Below are 21,435 nucleotides of genomic sequence, written 5' to 3'. Positions count from 1 at the left end.
CTTGTTCCAACCAACATATGCTCGTACCTCATCTTTAGGGATAGCATTATACGCATCAATATCTCTGATCATATCTACTATTCCTTGTATAAAGGCATTATTACTCGCATTATCTTTAACGGATCATACAGGAGATGCTTCATTCGCATAGATAAACATTGCTTGGAGTGCCCATACTGACACGTTAGGCGAAAAAGGCAAAACCAAATATGGCATTCCCTTGTCTGTCATATGTGGCATAAGACCACACACCCAACAATTTGTGGTATTTACGACTAGCTGATGCTGATGCAACATCTGTATAAATGAATTGTTCACAAATTCTGATCTTCGTGTCTGTTCATGTTCAGGCAACGTGTGAAACTCATGTGGGGAAACAGTAGAAAAAGAAAGAGTAGATTGGGAGGTAGATGCAAGCGTCTGTTGTGAAGCATAGAAAATCCAACCCACACATCCCAATATAATATTCAAAAGCATCAAGAAACACAATATCAAAAAACATATGTTACGGATCAATGTACACATTTTCACTTTAGAATCAACACTTTTAATACCCTTATCTGACTCAAAAGACTCTATCCTCTAACGTGCTGCTCACAGCTATTACCTTCTTCACTTAAGTGTGCGTCAAGATCGTACTAACGACCCTGAACCATAGACCCTATGTCAATACACGGCTCACCCCTTAAGGCTGTACCGCGACCCTGCAGCTGAGTCCGGATGGTGACTCGAAAAATAGTCTCTTGATCTGACAAGGTGTAATTCACTACATAAAAAAAAACTCAATCTTTATTTGTCCATTTATGTATCTTTCTTCGATCTCAGATTGTAGCGCTCTTTGCCAGGCACAGTTTGATCCTTAAAAAGTGTTTCTGGATTTGTAGTGTCAAGTTTCAGATGGGAAGGCACAACAGCTTGCAGAATGTCATCATCCTCGCGTTCTGACTGAGTCCATGTCAAATGTGCATCACTAAAAGGTACAAATCTAGGAATTCTTTCACATTCGGAGTCGGCTATACCATCCCTTACCCACTTATCATACGGTAGGGGCAAAGGAACTCTTTTACAATGGGTGGCATGCACCCAGTTTTTTTTACCAGCTACCCTAACAGCAGTTCGAGTTGACAACAACACTAAACGCGGCCCAGTCCATCTTGGTTCCAAGTTTTTGGTACGCTGAAAATTTTTCGTAAGGACATAATCGCCAGGTTGAATCGTATGGCCTGGATCTGCAGTAGCTGTTGGCAAACTGTCATAGACCTGTTGGTGGAGAACACGTAATTTAGCAGTCAAGTCATGTAAGTAATCCACCAACATAGGGTACTCAATCTCGCTATATTTCTTAGGACGAGGCACACCCCAAACATTCGCTGGACGACCAAAAACTATTTCGTATGGGCTAAGTTCCGCACGAGAATGCACTGTCGCCCTTGTTGACAAAAGAGCTAACGGCAAGGCATCTGGCCATGTAAGACCAGTGCTCGCTTGTATCTTAGCTAACTTCAGCTTCAACATGCCGTTATAGCACTCGACCAGACCTGCTGACTGGGTGGTGATTCGCAGCATGGAATTTCTGATTAATACTCAAACCCGTACACACTTTCTTCATGATCTGGCCCACAAATTCACTCCCATTGTCGCTCCATACAATTCTCGGCAAACCATACCTAGTGAAATACTCTTTGAGCAAAACCTTGGCTGTAGATAAGGCAGTATTATCCTTTGGGGGGTAAGCCTCTATCCATCTGGAAAAGGCGCAAACAACCACAAGGACATACTTCAAATTATTGCATTTCTCCATGTGAATATAATCTAACTGTATCACTTCAAACGGATACGTCGGAGGAGCAAAATGACCAGCTGGAGTTGGAGTTCCCTTTCCAGGATTGTGCATCAGACAAATCATACAATGCTGCACCACATTCTCAGCACATTTCGGAATTCCAGCATTCTGTCATACTGCAGCCAACAACTTGCATATTCCTTTCGAGCTAATGTGAGCCATTCCATGAGCCATAGTAACCACTGGGAACACTTACGCATCAGGCAACAACCATCGCTGGTGTTCCGACAACTCAACCCAACAACCCGTCAAATCCAACATACCCATACTTTCTCTCCACGTACTCACTTCCTTTTCCGTAGCTTCAGCCTGAATTGACTTCACACTTTCTATTGTATCTTCACACATTCCACCAGCCATAAAGCAGTTAGCAGGGCCTGCGACATACATACGGCTCATCATGTCTTTCGCCGTTTCCTTCGCAACTTCATCCACAAACGCATTCCCTCGACCTGCATCATCCACAACTTTCTTATGCGCACTACACTTCACAATTGCAATCTGCTTTGGGAGAGTAAGTGATTCCAGAAGTTCATTCACTAACTGCCCATGCTGTATTTTTGTACCATGGGAAGTAAGAAATCCTCTCTCTCTCCACAAACGCCCAAAACTGTGGGCAACACCAAACGCATACTGGCTATCAGTATAAACATTCACTCGCTTTCCCTCTGACAATACACACGCTCTAGTCAATGCAATCAACTCTGCTGCTTGCGCAGAATTCTGTGCTATGCGTGCTGTCTCAACAACTGTATGTAAAGTTGTGACGGCATATGCTGCAGTCGTCTCACCATTCGGAAGCTTGAAACACGAACCATCTACCCATAGGGTACCATCAGCATTCGTAAGAGGAGTATCTTTTAAATCAACTCTAGCCTTAGTTTCTTCCTCTGTTCTTGAGCATCTGTCTCTACAGAAATCGGCAACAACGTAGCTGGATTCAACACATTACATCTTTTAATGTGAACATGGCTAGCCAAAAGTGTCAACTCATAACCTGACAGACGTGCACTAGTAAGGTGCTGAGTCTTAGTCCTATTCAATAAGGTATCCACTGCATGTGGGACCATCACAATCAACGTATTATCCAATACCAAACCAGCGGACTGTCGAATAGAAACAGCAGCTGCCGCTGTAGCTCTCAAACAGCTTGGCAACGCTTTAGCTACCGGATCTAACGTCGCTGAAAAATACGCACATGGGCGTTGCTTGTCTCCAAACTGTTGCGTCAATACTGACAATGGCATGTGGCAACCTTCAGATGCAACAGCTGGTGCTGTCCCAGACCCATACGAAGGGTCATGTATTGGACCTGATCTTCGCTGAAGCCTCTCGGGTGGTAGTCGGGGAAATAATTTTTCAATGCTGGACAGACCACGCACTAGTTTGCTTCTCCCTCTACCTCCCTGTAGAGTCCCTCGGCAAGAATGGAGTGAAGTCTACTGCGAAGAGACAGTGGTCAAAGCTCTTACATTACTCGTAACTTCCACCCCTCCTTTCTGGGACTTTCCATTTGATGGAAAATGCTGAAGCAAGCTATTCTAGCTTGCGCCAACAAATTACCAGCTCTCTGGACATATTGGTCCCGATACGGAACCCTAAGGCCAAGCGCCAACCCGCAAAGCCCTGGTACTCTCCTGACTTATTTCAACTGAAACTCCAGTGTAAGCAGGCGGAAAGGGTGTGGAGGAGGTCATATTCCGAGAATGCTAAGTCACTATATAAAACTGCATTGCTTGAATATAAAGCCCAAATCAAAAGTGCTAAGGCAAAATATTTTGAGGTCACGTTGACACAGGCAACGAATAAATCACAGTCCTTATTTAAAATAGTAAATGACCTCTCTAAGCCCGAGTGCGCGGCGTATGATATTCCAGCCTCACAATCACTCTGTGATTCCTTAGCGGGAGCGTTTGAGGATAAAATTGCAAACATTTTAAATGCCCTTGCTCCCTCAGGCATACACGTCCCTCAGCCTGTGATTGCCTGTCCACCCTCCCCTGCCTCTGTTGAGGGGGATGAGCATACTTCCCGTTTACGGTTGGAGTCTTTCCCCCTTCCCTCATTGGACGAGTTTTGCAAGCTAGCAAACGGAGTGAACTCTGGTTCCCCTTTGGATCCATTGCCCCACAGTTATTGGAAATTATTTCAGGATGAACTTTTTTCCCCTCTACACTCCATCTGTCTTCAGTCCTTTAAATCAGCTGTGGTCCCTGACAGCTGGAAGTTGGCGGTGGTCTCCCCTCTCCTAAAAAAGCCAACGCTAGACCCCACCTGTCTGTCGAATTATCGACCAATATCCTTGCTTCCTTTTCCAGTGAAGATCATGGAAAAACTGGTTACCCGGTCTCTCTCCGACTTTTTGGAAAGTAACAACTATTTGGAGATGGCCCAGTTCGGCTTCCGGCCAGCCCATGGCACGGAGTCGGCACTGGTGGTCGTGTTGGACAAACTTCGATCTTGGGTCGATGATGGTCGAGCAGCCTTTTTAGTGCTGCTCGACCTATCGGCTGCGTTCGACACGGTCAGCCACTCCATCCTTGTCAACAGGTTGGAGAAGGCCGGGATAGCTGGTTTGGCAAGGAATTGGTTGATCTCATATCTTCAGAACAGGCATCAGGTGGTGGCCCTACCACCTTTTCGCTCAGGTATTAGGAGAGTGGGACAAGGCGTCCCGCAAGGGTCCGCGATCAGCCCCATACTGTTCAACCTATATCTGTGACCTTTAGTTAAATTGATCAAATCCTTTGGCATCTCAGTGATCAATTACGCTGATGACACCCAGCTCATCTTTTCCTTGGAAGGCAAAGATGCGGTGTCCACAGATACCTTCCAGCGCTGTATGACGGCTACGTCCGAATGGCTGAGGAACAATTCGCTTCAATTTAACAGCTCCAAGATGGAGGTTCTCCATTGCTCATCGGACCGCGTCCCACGCGCTTTGCCGACTGATCTTTGGCCGTCCTCCTCATTAGGTAAGGTTGTGGCGGTGGACTCTGCCCGTAACCTTGGAGTAATGTTCAATTCCAACCTTCAGCTGAACGGCTTTGTCGACAAAACTGTCTCTGTCTGTATGATGCTACTTTGTATGCTACGGAAAATTCTCCCCCTGCTGCCACTCCAGGTTAGACCAGAGGTGGTGCGTGGCATTATCCTTAGTAGGATAGATTATTGCAACGCACTGCTTCTGGGGGCTCCTGGCAACCTGATCTCTAAACTGCAACGTGTCCAAAATATGGCCGCAAAATTAGCCCTTGCTAGGCCTCGCGTTGCTTCCTCCTCCCTTGCACTTAGAGATCTACACTGGCTCCCAGTTCATCAGAGAATTCTTTTTAAATCTTCCTGCTTGGTTTTTAAGGCTTTACATGACCAAGGCCCAGTAATGTTACGGAACCTTTTCCTTTGGTATCACGCAGCGAGGCCGCTACGCTCATCCTCGTTATACCTGGCTGTGGTTCCCAGGATTAACAGGATTCGAATGGGGGTCCGATTATTTGGATTCACAGCTGCGAAGCTCTGGAACTCCCTTCCACTATCCTTGAGGAGCTTGGAGGACTTGTCTTCCTTCAAGAAAAATGTAAAAACTCATCTCTTCCCCAGAGCTGGCTAAAACGTGTTGCGTATAGGTTTCAGTGGAGTCAAGAGCGCCAGGATACCCTTTGGGTGGCAGGATTTTGCGCTATACAAGTGCACAATACATACATACATACATACAATGCACAACCTTCTCTCTCGTGAACATACAGTGTGAAAGGTTTACTGTAGTCTGGAGTACCCAACACCGGAGCCAAACACAATGCATCACGTAATTCAAAAAAACTTTTCTGACATTCATCAGACCAAGGGAGAGGATAGGGAGTACTTTAAAAGTCAGTGCTAACAGAGGTTTCGCTAGCAATGAGAAATTGGGGATCCATTGCCTACAATACGAGGTGATACCTAAGAAAGCACGTACTTCTCTCTGTGTAGACGGCACACTCATTTGCGCAATCGCTTGAATTCGCTCTGGGGTCAACCTTCTTCCCTCCTTCGACAAGAGATGACCTAAGTAGGTTACTTCTTGTCGGTAATACTGTAACTTGGAAGGGACACTTTATGATGAAGGTCAGACAAATGCCGTAACAAAGAAAGAGTAGCCTCTTTACAAATCTCTTCGTTATCAGCAGCAACCAGCAAATCATCAACGTACTGAATAAGAGTAGCACCAGTAGGCAACACAAAACCATCAAGCTGAGTTTTCAACGCCTGACTATAGATGGAGGGACTTTCACAATAACCTTGAGGAGCTCTCTTAAACCGGAAGCTTCGGCCTCCTAAAGAGAAGCCAAAAATATCTCTACTCTCCTCGGCAATGGGAATACTGAAGAAACCATTCTTCAAGTCGATAACAGAAAACCAGGCTGCTGAAGCAGAAATCAGAGTCAACAAAGCAGTGATATCAGGGACAACAGGAAACTGTGGCACAACAATCTTATTCACTTCTCGAAGATCGATCACAAACCGATACACAGGTGGCTGAGAAGCATCGGTACACTTAAGGACAGGCAAAACAGGACTGTCACACATTACCTCTCGTTTCTTCAACTACACCCTCTCAACCAAATCATAAACAATCGCTAGAAGAGCTCTCACGCCATCGCTCAATATTTAATATTGGGAAATACGAGGTAGCCTAGCATTTGACTTAAGGGTGACAACATAGGGTGGAATCTGCAAGAGACCAACATCATTGGGACCTGTAGCCCAAAGTGTATCAGGAAGAGAACGCAATTCCAGTGGAAGACAATCTTTAGACAAATACATCGGGGAAATCACTTTCTTACCCAAGGTAAGATGTACTCCCGAAGGAGAGCAATGTAATGTCGCATGCAATATTTTCAGCAAGTCCAAACCCAACAGTTTCTCACCACAACCAGTCGTCAAGATAAGTGGAGCTTCTACTTCACAAGGACCAATAGAAAGGGACACAGGACTAGAAACCGGGTTACGAACTGGGGCGCCAGAAAATCCTACGGAAACATTGGTCAAGCCAGACAAAGGTGCGCCAGGAAGTTTAGAGTGCATAATAGAACTCTTTGTCGCACCAGTATCCAAAAGAAAAGGTTCTGCCACACCTGATGTAATCACTTCAACATAAGGTCCACTCTGGTCTACTGGAGCTGACACTACTCCCTCTCTTTGCCCATGGCTGTCCTAACTATCATTATAACCAGTACTCTCATTCTCGACATAATAATCCTCAACATAGTACTGTGCAGACTGAACAGCCGGAACATTCTGTCTGTCAAAATAATTCGCAGAATTCTGAAGGGAAGAGGAACGCTCATTCTGGGATAACACACCACGTCCCCTACCCCTAGGAGCTTGCTGGAAACCACCACGACCTCTCTGACCAGATACGCCATTCGCACGTTGTAACAAAGCCGGGCAACTATTCTTGAAATGACCTTCCTCTCTGCAATAAGCACACTGATTACGACCAGGAAAGAATCGCGGAGCATAAGGCTCAGGCTTCTGTAATAATCTCTGAAACTGTGGAGGTTGCTGAAACTGAGGCTGATTCTGACGAGGCGGATAAGCTTGCTGCAAAAGAACTTTCGTCTTTAAATCTTTAGTTTTCTTCTCATCTTTATCCCTATTCTCATAATATTGTGCAGTAGCCAATATCTGGGCCGACGAAGAAACAGCCCATGAGCTCTCAGAGTCCTTTAACTTATTAGAAAGTTCGGGAAGCAAATTAAAGACAAATTTGTCCACGAACAATCGTTGACCACCTTCCGTACTCATGTCCTGACCACTATGATCAATAAACGTTTCCTCAAACCTAGTAAAGAAATCAGACACACTCTCGTCTTTTTTTTGTTTGCATGCTGCCAACTTGTCCCAATTCACTCGCAAAGCAGGCATCATAGTTTTCATTAAATTAATAATCCTACCAGGTAATTCTGAAACTAAGGGCTCAGGTTTGGCACCTCCTACCTGCCGACCATCTGCAGCAACAATATTAGCCCACGTATCTCCTAATTCTTGCGCATGATTCTCATGACGAATCTTCGCCCACAAAGGTTGAGGAACTATATTACCCATTAACATATCTATGTCAGCTAAATTCATAATACACGCTTCAACTGTCTGAGACAACTCCTTGTAATAACCAGCAGGATTCTTACGGAGATCAGGCAAGGTCTGCTTAAGAGCCAAGACCTCTGCTCTCTTCCAAGGGACATGTACCCATACTCGCTGAAAATGAGCCGGCTCAGCCTGCATACCCTGATTAACATTAGCAGCAACTGCCTCTCTCCATACAGGGGGAACCTCTCTCATAGGATACTGCTTCGCTTTCCTCCTAACAGAAGAATCAGGTTCGTACAATGTCTGAAGCGGTAATCTAGACCTGAAAACAAGTATCGTCTCCACGGCATCTGTAACATCAGATTCCACTATCGTCCCTTTAGCAAATTCGGACTGAACATCAAGCACTTCCTGTGGAATCAGACCCAACTCATTATCTTCCCATTCCTGACGGAGAAAAGTACACATTACATCAAAAACATACCTTTGCTTAGGCGGCTCCCACTGAAAGAAAACATCCATAACCGCTGGCAAATTATACCTGGAAGCATTTAAAATCCATCTACAAGCCAACAAATCCAACACTGTCTGTTCCTCGGAACTAGGAAGCTGACTACGACTCTGCTTTCGTTCCGAAACAGGGGTCATATTCAGTGACCCAAACAATGGAGACAACAGATCAGCAACAGTCTCAGTCATTCGTTTTCGAGCAGAAGGAGAAGAAGGAGTAGACATAGGAACTGGAGAATAAGTATTTTGAGGCAAAAGAGGTGTAGGAACAAGAACAGTAGGAGTCGAAGATGCAGAAGTAGAAGGCAAAGGAGTTTGAGGCAAAGCTGATAGCAAAGCTGGCGACCCTAGAGTGGGTTGCACAGTAGGAGGCAACACCATCTGTGGAGCACCGGGTGACTGAACAACAGCAGGAGGTTGAACAACAAAGGGTGCAACAACCGGGGGTAATGGAGGCGCAGTAGCACCCTGCACATAAGGGGGTGGCAATCTCAGTAAATGAGACATCAAAGGATCTTTTTCAGGATCTTCAATCACTTTTGGAGGAGAAGACGGCAAGGCCGGATAACATTTATCTATGGCCATGCAACGCTGTCTATCTGAAACTTCACTCGCACGCTCTTCTCCATCTTCCTTAAACTGCCTAGCAGCTTGTAGTACTGACATATTCTTATCTTTCCTATCTCTTTTTGCTTGCTTGATTTCTCGCTGTTTGGCTTCCTTACGCCAAAGGTGGAAAGAGTCAAACATTGCCGGACGGGCTTTCTTCCTAAATAGCACAACTTCCAAATTATCGAAAATATTTAATTCGAAACTACCATGTTGGGGCCATCGTAAAACACCATCTATCCTTGTATAGTGGACCCACACTTCATTATAAGTGATAGGACCCACTCCGTGTTTTGAATAGAGCTCATAAGTCGGAGTTCCAACCGGAGGTATCGGACATGAATCCTTCAATCTGGAATCCCTGTTGCAACCACAACTAAACCATTTCCTAATTTTGCTAAGACCAGGCATCTTATAGCTCACTAATCTAGCTTCAAACTTCAAGGGGTTATCAACTATCGATACACTCGTAAATATACGAGCCCCTTGGCTTTGGCTATTGCAACATCCGAATCAAAACCAAGAACCAAAACAAAGTCGTGGGAGCGACCCACTTATACTTAACCAAAATATCTGTCACGCCACCAGAAGACCGTCTATCATCTCGCTTTACAAAGGATCAATCAAGGGTCCAAGACAGGGCGACAGTCAGGGCAGCAGTCCTTCGTAGCCGTCTGAAAGCGGGAAGCCTCGCAGAAAATACCTTCGGTCCACGTCGACATGCAGGGGTCGATGAAGTGGCGGCCTTCCTCCAGAATTTCCTCATGTGGCTCCTCACGATCCTCAGGCTTGGACCGGTACCACTGAAGTCGCTCCACGTTGGGCGCCAACTGAAGAACCGGGTTTTCTTAGAACCCAGCGGTGCCAGGGACACACCCGAAGTCTTCGGATTCACCTGTCTTGGCATACAGAGACACGGAATACTTCTAGGTGGTGTCAAAGATCAAATGTATTGGCTGCAGCTAGTAACAGTAAACCAAGCAATACAACACGGTGTACAACTCAGGAGGCTGCTCAATTTTCGTAGAGCAAGACATCTCTTTTTATACACCATATTCTCATTACAAATGTACACCCACTGCGCAAAATTCTGACCAATAGGACGCATTTTCTAACTGAGTATCACATTAACAAAAACCCAGTTTACAGTAACCCAACTCAAAAGTTAATTATTAGGACTGTCCCAAATTTAATTTCCACAAGCCGGACAAACCCATAATTGAAAGCACTACCCATGTAATGAAAAGTCGTAAGGAAAGAAACAATTCAGATGTTGAAAAGGATAAGATATGTGCAAGAAACTAAAAGTTAACGATATCCTGAGGATTGATTGGCAATTTTAGACAACGATCAGCCAGAGAAATTGGCTTCGTGAAAGGGTCAGTTTCAGGTGACGGGGTCAGCATCTTGCAGTTCACTCCCAAGTCGAAAAAGGGCCTGTTAATGCATACATGAACAACTAAGCCCATGCAACTTTCTTCATTCGTTTACCTCCATAGGCCTACGTGAGGGCAACAAAAATGGCGTCACAAACAACTTAAACAAAATGGAGTCCGGTCCCGAAAACCACGGAACCTCAGTGCTAACGGGACAAGGTTTATTGCAGATGAGCACATCCCCAGAAGGGAAGTGTATGTCCGGACAGAAACTGACTTTCTTTTTGAGATTGATATTGCCAATCTTTGCAGACGTAGTTGGCGATCTTTTGACAAGAATGCTTTGCACTGTATGGTGTGTAGCATTGCTCCCAGAAAAGGAATCACTTGGAGAGGACGTAACTGTGACTTGTTCTCATTGAGAGTGAGTCCTAGCTTTGAAAACAGATGCAGGCATGCTGATATTGCATCTTCGGTTACTTGCTGCGAAGGACCTTTGAGCAACCAGTCTTCGAGTTAAATGTAAAATGTAAAATTGTAAATTGATACTTGTATAGCGCACTACTCACCCGCAAGGGTCTCAAGGCGCTTGTACGAATACTGCTGTGGAACCCATCCTGGCTTTCCCTGTGAGGTGTCCACTCCTGGGCACCACCAAGGTGGAGGCCAGGCATTCTTAGCGTTGTGGGGGCCATTGTGGAGATTAAGCAAGCTATTGCCCAGAGTTGCAGAGTGGGACTCCATGATTGGAATAGGCACGAGGCGAGAATTATCAGGTCCGTGGAATATTTGAGCCCAAGACCCGCCGAGGCGGGGAATTGAACCCTGGTCCCGGGCTAGACCTCTGCATCAGGGTCTGGCGCTCTAACCATTGAGCCACACTTCATTGAGTTAAGGATACACTTGTATTCCTTGAGATCTCAGTGTTGCTGACACTGGTGCGAGGCACTTCGTAAAGATCCTTGGTGCCTATTTCAATCCGAACTGAAGCACCTTGAACTGATAATGGATGCCAGTCACTGTGAATCGCAGGTATTTGCGATGTGTGGGGTGTATGGGGATGTGGAAGTATGCGTCCTCCAAGTCCAGAGAAGTCATAAAATCCCCTTCATTGAGACAGCTTAAAACTTCGGCAACCATCACCATCCGAAAACTCTGTTTCTTCCGAAACTTGTTGAGCTTGCGAAGGTCAAGAATCGGGCTCCACTCCCCTGATTTTTTCTTTATGCGGAAGAAACAAGAGTAGAACCCGGTTCCCCTTTGAGATGGTGGAACGTTCTCTATTGCATTCTTGTGGAGCATTTTTAAGGCTTCTTTGAAAAGTAAGTGAAGACAAGGGGGCGGGGGACCCTTGGGTGGGGTAGTAGGTGGTTGTTTGATAAACTCCAGGGTGTGACCGCTGTTGATTAGGTCGAGAACCCATCGATCCGTAGTGATCTGTTGCCAATGGTGAACAAAGGCAGAGATCTTTGCACCCACAGGGAGAGATGGAGGGATGACTGGCGTCCTGCGGAACTCATTGTTTTCTGTTGGAATCGCGACCCTGATTGTCTGATCGCCTTCGTCGGCCCTGGCGAGAAAAACTATTCGAGGAGGATTGTCTGTAAGACGACTAGCCGTAGGGCTGTCTATATAGTGACTACATTTGCCTTTTTTGCTGCTTTTGATAGCCTCCTCTCGATGAAAAGCCACGACCTCTGGCCCCTTGGAAAGATCCTCGCTTGTATTGAAGAGCAGCCAATGATTTTGCCGTATCAGTATCAGTCTTCATGGCTAGAAGGGCTTCGTCTATATGCTGCAAAAACAGTTGATGAACAAAATGCAGAACAATGTTATACATTCACCCCAGTACAGAGATCTGGGCCTAAATCCATCGTTTTTTTGCACTCCACACCACCCCAGGTCAGACAGGTCTATATGCAAATCAGCCTTGACGGTGTGCCTCATGGGAACAGTCCAGCCCGAACTGCCAAGCCATGTCTTTCCTGGACCGGAATCAAGCATCCTAGGACCGGTTTCTGGCTATCAGCTGTCTTCAGCCAAAATGGCTTGACTCCAGTGGTGTGGAGAGCATGGGACTCACGTCTGAGCATACCCATCCCACTCGGGGTGACAAATGCAAAACCAACAGTTGATGGACAGAATACAGAACAATGTCATACATTCACCCCAGTACAGAGATCTGGGCCTAAATCCATTGTTTTATTGCATTCTCCACACCACCCCAGGTCAGACATGTCCATATGCAAATCAGCCTTGACCCTGTGCCTCATGAGAACAGTCCAGCCCGAACTGCCAAGCCATGTCTTTCCTGGACCGGAATCAAGCATCCTAGGACCGGTTTCTGGCCATCAGCCGTCTTCAGCCAGGATAGCTTGTCTCCAGTGGTGTCGAGAGCATGGGACTCACGTCTGAGCGTACCCATCCCACTCGGGGTGACAAATTCAAAAACAACAGTTGATGGACAGAATGCAGAACAATGTCATACATTCGTCTATATGCTTACCAAATAAGGAATCACCGTCATACACCATGTCTAGAACTTTAGTTTGTACCTCTAGGCTAAAAGATGTTGCTTTTAGCCATCCTTGGCGTCTAAGTACTGCAGTACCAGCGAGTTGCCTAAAATTGGTGTTAGCAATGTCTAGAGCACAGTCTATGATTTCAGAAGTGGCTCACTCCCCCTCCAAAAGTATTTTCCTTGCCTCTTGTTTCCAATCTTCTGGAATGAGGTCAAGAAATTCTGTTAAATCTGACCACATCTAGCAGTCGTAAGGGCCGAGAATGGCCAGCGAATTTGCTGCTTTAATGAAGGCTGCTGCATTAGTGGAGAACTTTTTCCCTATCAGGCCCAGCCTCCTTTTCTTCTTTATCCGGCGGCGTTGAAATTGGCGTAGCTGGATTTTTGGATCTGTGTTAGGCAGCCTGTGATATAACTGAATCTGGTTGTGGATGACCTATCAGACAAGATGGAGTGTCCGGAGGAGCAGAGCACGGTACTTTTTCTCAATTCGCGGAAGGGCCGCAGGTATAGGGGCAGGTGTCTTCATAAAGTTTATGCCTTCATTCCAAATATAATCAATTATTGGGATCGCTCTTGTGACTTTCCTGTATTCTTGTTTAAAATCATGCAATAACAATCAGTGTGTTCTATCGCGACTGTAACTGAAATCTGGTTGCAGCCCGTTGCATCAGGTTATGAAAACCGCCAATGTCCTCAGGGTGAGAATCCGATGGCTGGGGAATAAGTGGAGAAGGCATGGGTATGATATAGTCATCCCAAGGATCCGCATTACCAGCATTGTCGGGTAATTCACCCTCTTCAACATCTTCCTCGTTGGAAGAAGAAATATTGTGGTGCGATTGAGGTACTGTAGCAGAAGGTTGTGGTGGAGAGCTAGGGACCTCCATCTGCGGCAGCGAGACTGGCACTTCCGGAGGTAAAGATGGCAAGTCAGGGGCAGCTGGCACTGGAGGAAACCATTGACGGTAATCCGCTAACATGGCCTGTAGGTCTTGTATGAGTGTAGGAGGAAGATGACTCGTTTCTCCCTGATCCAAAACCCTTCAGGGAGGTTTTTGATATGGGGTAGAGAGCTGTTCCTTGTAGTAGTGTTCCAGGTAATCCTCTCCCTCATCGTCATCCTGACACTTTATTTGAAGTTCAGAGGGGTGGCGAGCTATACCATATGGTCCCTCATCATCTTCCTCATCAAAGTCATCATCCTCAACATAAGTTTCTAGGATATGAGATGGTAGCAGTGGAGATATGTTACTATAATCTTGTATATGGTAAGTCTTTAATTGAAAATGAGTGTAAGACATCGGCGTAGTTTGAGAAACTGGTGGAATCGCTGTTGACAAGCTTCTCATCGATGGGCTCTTCGTCATCGACGGGATGATCTTCATCGATGAGCTCTTCGTCGACGGGACTGACGTCAACAGGGTCGTCGTCGACGGGCTCTTCGTCGACGGGGTTGTCGTCGACGGACTCTTTGTCAACGGAGTCGTCGTCAACGGGCTCTTCGTCGACTGTGTCGTCGTCGACGGGCTCTTTGTCTACGGTGTTGTCGTCGACGGGGACTTCGTCGACGGGGACTTCGTCGACGGGGTCTTCATCGACGGTGTTGTCGTCGACGGGGTCTTCGTCGACGGTGTCGTCGTAGACAGGCTCTTTGTCGATGGGATCACAGGAGAAGTTGAGTACTTTACCTTCATCGCCGATGGAACCGTCGGCGACGGAGTCTTAGACGATGAAGCTCTTTTTTGAGGTAAAGATCTTAGAGGACACAATAGGCGAAATTCTTTTCATATAATGAGGTAGATAGGCTACTAAGTTTTAGGCCATTGGGCATTTCTTTTAGCCTACTACTGTTTTTTACTAAGGCACTGCTTTTGTATTTTGTACCGTGGGACTCCCGCCTCAGCAACGGGGAATGATTCAGGCATGTGAATCTAGGAAACATACCCCAATACTGGATAACCAACCCTGATAACTTTCAGGAGTTCGTTAATAGAATAAACTTAGTGTACAAGAGCCTAACTCATATAACTAGGTCCACCATAGAACACATCAAATACTTCCTTTATCCAGCCCCCGCAGTAGCCAGAATATCTACATGTACCCTTAATTCCAATAACTAACCCCTGGTTAGCACTAGATTTCACTTGCTTGAGTCACCTTTTTTAGTACAGCATGAGAGTGGTAGATAGATGGAATTGGACTTTAAATAAAAAAGTTAATTTGGACTGTTGGATGCTAGAAGCCTGTGCTCCTGCACTCTTAAACTTGCCAATAAGCTCAACAAACTCTCTAAGCGGATGTAAGGGCCTTCATCATCACTTTTCCTGGGTGCACAACTCTGTGAGAAATGTCACTCAGTGACATCTGGTGCTGCTGAATTGTTACTGTGACAAAACATTTCCAGATCCAGTTTGATTTCTGGGAAAGAGTTTGTATAATGAAACTGTCCACAAGAAACCTGCCTCATATGTTCAGATGAATGGGTGTCTTTACAATTACAAGAAATTAGACCATCCCCATCAATCACCTTTCTAGCTCTTTCCCATGAAGATCACTTATCTTACTAGCCTCCAATTATTTCATGTTTTGTAGCAATGCTTTCAGGATTTGGGCACCCTAGAAATATTTGAGTGTGCTGACTGTGTCCTTGTTCAGTTAGAGCTAAAACAGTGGAATCAGCAGGTGCATCAACAGGTGGTTTTACCACCTGCAGAGTGCCTGGTGTCATGACCACTGCGACAGGTGCATGATTCATATTTTCTCAGGTCAGGATCAACAAGTGGTTGTACCACCTCCAGAGTGCCTGCTATCACATCCACTGAGACAGGTGCATGATTCATATTTTCTCAGGTCAGAATCAGCACTAGCTCCTCAGTCGAGGTCCTGGTAGTCCCTGAGAGGGCAGAATGGGCTTGATATTTCACCACAACTTGTGGTTCACCATCTTGGATAGCAGTTGTGATGCTGAGAGAACAGTTGAAGAAATTGTAAGGCACTGCAAAATTCTCTAAATCTAAAGACTCTGAAGTTCTAGTTCTTGAGCGGCTTGAATGATGCATTGCTGGGTTTCTGTGAATGAGACTGGGGGTGCATTGAAAAATGATAACTAGAACTATGGAGGAGTGACACTTCAGAGGCAGAAAAGAGGAATAAGGGCTCATAAACACCTCTGTTGAAAAAGATCCAAGGAGCCCTAACTAGCGCTTTGAGGTAATCAGACTTTTTCGCTGTTCCTCTGCATTCCTAAAGACTATTGGTAAATATTACACTTTTTACTGGTGAGAAACACTGGAAGGCAGAGCATGTGTGCATCATAATCCTTAAAAAGATCTTCGCACCACTGTCTGGACCTTTCTTGAAGACCGCTAGAATAGCAACAGTAAGCATGAAAGGGAGTGAAACACAATGCAGAGAATAAGGTGAAAAGTCTGCCTTTGAAAGGCAGCAGCATTCAGGGATGTGTTGCCTAGTGAGTGAGAAAAACAGGCTGCTTCACATACCCTTCTAGGCATGAGAGGAGACGGTGCAGATTCTGATTTACTCAAAGGAGCATTCTTACTATTATTGCAGCTTGTGGGAGCTCTATGTCCTTTATTTAGCCAGGCTACATTTTTAGTTTTTTGGTGATTTCAACCAAATGTACCGTATTTGACTGACAAGAATAATTATGAAAAAGTAAGCATAGAAGAGGTTAAATCTTGCAGGCTACAATTCTGTTATTTAGGCCTGGGCGTAGTTCGCGAAGTGCACTTCGCGCTAAGCGTAGCACTACGCGAACTGCGTTGTACCCTGTTTGCACCGTGCAAGATGCCGTTTTCAATGATGCACAGGCGGACAAGCATCCAGTACTGTGCAATCAGTGAAAACGGCATCTTGCCCAGTGCGAGCTGTAGTTTTCTGCCGCTCGAGTAGATTTTTACTCGAGAGCCAGCTTTCTCAACACGGACTGGTAGTTTCTCATCGCGAGCGATCGCGAGCATACGTGACCACTCCCAATGAGAAAACTGACCTCCCCACATTGAGAATCTCGCCGGGAGGTTTATTTTCCATGCTCGCGATCGGCAACTTGATGTTGCTGATCGGGAACGAGGAAAAAGTCTCACTGGGATGTTATTTAGCTTGCTCGCGGTCGCCAACTTGACGATGAGGACCGCGAGCAAGCAAAAAATGACCGCTGCTCTACGCTACGCGTGTTTGCAGTGTGTAACGTGCAGTTTGCGTAGTGTGAAGTAGCCCAAAATTCGCAAACTACGCAAGCGTAGTGTTGTGCTTTGCCCAGGGTTATTATACATGTGTTTTAAAAAAGAAACACATCAAAAATGTGCTCTAGAATCACATAATTGTACAAAGATTTTCTAATGTGTATAAAATTCAGAGACAATATCGTGAATAAAACAATGATTACCATCTGTCAAGAAGCTTAATGGAAAGAGGGTTGTGGCTGTCACAAGAGAATTCTATTTTCACACAACTGACCTACAGCAAAATCTGTCACATAGGGGTTTAGAAATAGAACATGGAAAAATAATGGACAGAAAGAAACTAAATGAAATTATTACAAAACATGGAAGCCACAAGGAGCAACAATTTCATGAGGAAAATGGTTGAGCTAATTAACCAAATAAAAATTGTGGTGTTGCTCATTAATGCAGTCTACAGCCTCTGGTTATAAATACGCAGCTACTCCAGAATAACCCTGCCTTTTCTTCTCTAGTTATAATGATTTGCATGTGCACCTCGAACAACACTTTTGACAATGCTTGTTATTGATGACATTAAAATTTCACAGCAGAAAATTAGCCCAGTAATTATGACCCCTGGGAAGTTCCATTCAATGATAAAATGTTGTGCACCCTGTGCAATTCATTTTACTAAAATCTGAAAAAAGAAATTAACATATCAACAAAAATAATTTATTAGACTAATGGGCGATCATTAAGGTCTATTCTTTTAGCTTACGTAATTGTCAGTGTGGATTAAACATCCAAGTGCAATTACATGCATACAATTACAAACCATACAAAATCAATTCGTAAGACTAATTGGGAAAAGTTAATTTAGGCATAACAATTCTATCTTCCTTTAACAGGGTTCATTCCCAGGCAAAACAGACAAAAATTGCAGATCCAAATAAAAGAGACAATACACAATTTGAAAAATAAGATCAATGATATTGGTTAAAAGGAAAGGCACCCCATACATCTAAAAAGTGAAACCTCACATAAATAATTCTTAAATACACTATTTGTTGGAGAAGGTTCTATGAGCCTGTATTCAAAGCTTTACTTTGTGGATCCAAGGTGAATATAAAAATTAAGAAATTGCAAAGACAACAGTAAAATTCGTGTCAGTTTTACATATTCTTACTGTGCCATTCTAATGTCTAATCCCATAAAACTTGCAAAGCAGCTTCATCCATTTGGCTCTTGGACTGTTATATGCTTTACCAAAACAAGCATTTGCAATGCAATCGGTTTTGCCGTTGGGACCTAATATGTATATAGCTATGCAGCACATTATCCTTAGTTCTGAAACATCTACTGTTCTTTAACATGGAGAGAAAGTAAACACCAAACTGGGTGACATGCCAGGTATGGGAACACATGGAGAGAAATATTGTTTTTCAGCAGGAAATGGTATAGTCCAACGCTCTGTTTTTAATATAAAATTAGGGCCTTTGATGGTCATATCACTGAAAATACAAGATTTGAAACAAATATTATTTTCTACTGGTGCTCGTGGAAGACAATTGCTATAGGCTGGAATCTAGAGAATGTTAAAGTGATTCTGGCATTTTACTGACCTCTGCTGGTCGTTTTCTATCAAGACAGTTAAATAGATGCAGTTGAACAGAAAAAATAATCGCTAAGCTGAAGCAGACAAGTCCTAGGGCTGATCTCCAGAGCCCACAAAGTATATTCACATATAAGTATATATTAAAGTATATACAAGAGGTCTCGGATGCTCAACCTAAAAATGAATTGATGTGCAATTTAATTATCAATTGTCACACAGTCATCATTGCCACTCATTATGCTCCTGGCTACATTTTTGATTAATGCAGCTCCCCACAAAACGATGTACATGCATGTCTTTATGATACTTTTTCAATAATTCTATAAAGTAGTGAAGAATACTTTGTATACCATATAGCATGTTTCTGGTGGTATTAGCTGCAGATTATACAAAGAGATGGCAGCAATTAAAAATCCCCTGTGGAATTTCATCTACAATGATCTACAATATAGGAAATTCCACTAATGAACTATCCTTTAGATCTATCACTCACTTCAGAAAATATAGGATTTTCAGCTACAACTGAACTCTAAATATAGCATTTGTTTCTAAATATAGCCTTTACAAAGCAAACATATTATAAGGCCCATTTAAAATATTCCTAAAAAAAGACCATAGTTACATTTCCAAAGGACTTTAATTTTGAATGTAATAGACAGTTAAAACACTGATGAACCATACTTAGCACATTTCTCCAGCGTGCCTTGTTTTGAATGAATCGAATGACTGCTGAAAGATCGACTCCGGCCCAATTTCTTCTTGCCTTCTTTGCCTACAACTTAAAGAGCAAAAAAAGATAAATCAATACTTAACCTTTATCTGTTTATTGTCATTGTACATCCAATGTTCTCCCAAAATATGTTTTTCTTTTATTATCAAATTCAAAGATTCAGTCAGAGCTCCCTAAAGTGTAACTGTAAATTCATTCTTAAACTCTGCATATACCAATGTTCTTTGCAGCACTGTGGACAATCTTTCAGTGGCTCACTTAATACTAAGTAATGATCATTTGTAGTGTTACGTTGTACTGATTGCTCACAGTACATACCTAATTTTCTTAAACATGTGTTACAGGAAAATCGAGCTGACCTGCCCATGAAGAATTGTTCTCTAAATACAAGTCACATCTTTTTACGACTGCTAGATCATGGACCACATCAGGGCAAGGTTTCCTGTCACTTCTGCTGGGAACGTTCTTTTGCTCTATCAAACGATGGACAATACGTTGTGATTCTCGAAATTCTAGACCACATGACTTAACCTAAAATGCAGCATAATTTTCTTCATACTCTAATGTCTTATTACCATAATACATTCTTATTACCTTAAAAAAGGTTTTTATAAAATCAAAATCATAGTACAGTCAAACATTGCTATAGTTTGGCAACTGCATTATACAAATAAAAGAGGCAGTGATTTCAAAAGTCAGCATGATATTTAAATACATTTCTAGCAGTAAATGTGAATACATCATTATTATTTACGAACAATTGGCCACGATTATTGATAGGCTGGCATATGAGCCAGAGGCAGCGTAATGTTGATTAGAGTGATTTGCCTTTACATTGCTACACTTTGCATGATCTTAACAATGATGTCATAAACTTGATCTTTTTACAGGCAATGTCTGTTTTTAAAGGTTTTTTTCTATTAATAAGTGCAATCAACAATGCAGCACTTTTGAATGTTCGGTCTGCTCCTTACTACACATTTAAATGTGTTCTTAAACATCTCTATTCATCCAGTTTTAAAGTATGATTCAAGTAATGAGGTTAACCATTCAATCTATCAGGATTAAAAAGACGCCAGTAAGTGGTTATTAAACAGTTATACTGGAAGTCTGAGAGCAATTCTCCTTCCTTTGAAGGGTATAATAGGTAAACATTAAACCAAATTACAGTTCTACCACAAAAACTTTCTACAAGAGCTTGTCTGGTGAAACGTCCAAAATGGGCGGCTCTTTTATCACATTGAAAGACAGAATGCAAATTGAATTGTATCATCAAAATATGTCCACAAAACTGTAAGCCTGGAATTCAAATATGCCTACAAACTAAGATAAATTACATATTTACGTTTAGCTAACATCTGTTGTGAAGAAATGCATTAATAAGTGCTGAAACAACTATCATAAAATCCACATTTAAAATGGTAATGTGCTTTAATTATAAAATATAAATTAGGACATATGTTTTTTTATTTTTTTTTATTGAGAGTTCATAGGAGTTATAAATATACAATAGTGTTGTGTATAAATACATGTTCCAGAGTATTGCAAAAACAAGAAATCACCTTAAGTTGAAGTGCAAAGTGCTAAATACTATCAAATATAGATACTTGTTTCAGACTATTTAACAGTACAATCGATGTGCTCATATGAGGCACTAAAAAGATCATCTTAAGTTAACGTACAAAGTACTAAATATCACAAAAGTAAGCCCACATCTGCTCTATCACTCTATACCAGGTGTAACATAGATTGAAATATGTAAATAGAGGGTACATTTTGCGCAACCTATAAATAAAGCAAAAAATATCAACAATTTCGCAACCTGTCAAATGCGATCTAAATTCGTAAGAATGATATCAGTTGGTTGAGAATCGTGATAGAGAAAAGAGCAAAGTGTGTGTTAGCAGATAAGCAAAAACCCTTTCCTTCTATTAAAAATCCGGCTTCCACATAATTCCTTCTTCTCTTCCCCTTG

At 43.3% G+C, this 21,435-nt stretch overlaps 1 protein-coding gene across 2 annotated transcripts in view; it reads right to left on the bottom strand.

The window, feature by feature from the left end:
• Positions 1-21,435, bottom strand: part of PPP4R4 (protein phosphatase 4 regulatory subunit 4) — a 1,921,930-nt gene that overhangs the window by 193,208 nt on the left and 1,707,287 nt on the right. For both annotated transcript variants that reach the window (XR_013600947.1, XM_078660096.1), the window contains one exon: positions 19,412-19,508. Coding sequence is in view for 1 of the 2 variants with exons in the window: in XM_078660096.1 (XP_078516222.1) it covers positions 19,412-19,508 (97 nt within the window). In the remaining variant the exon portion in view is untranslated. The remainder of the gene's footprint in view (positions 1-19,411; positions 19,509-21,435) is intronic.

This window comes from Lissotriton helveticus, chromosome 9 (assembly GCF_964261635.1).
Source record: "Lissotriton helveticus chromosome 9, aLisHel1.1, whole genome shotgun sequence".
Lineage (NCBI taxonomy): Eukaryota > Metazoa > Chordata > Amphibia > Caudata > Salamandridae > Lissotriton > Lissotriton helveticus.
This window is presented reverse-complemented; position numbering and strand designations above follow the sequence as displayed.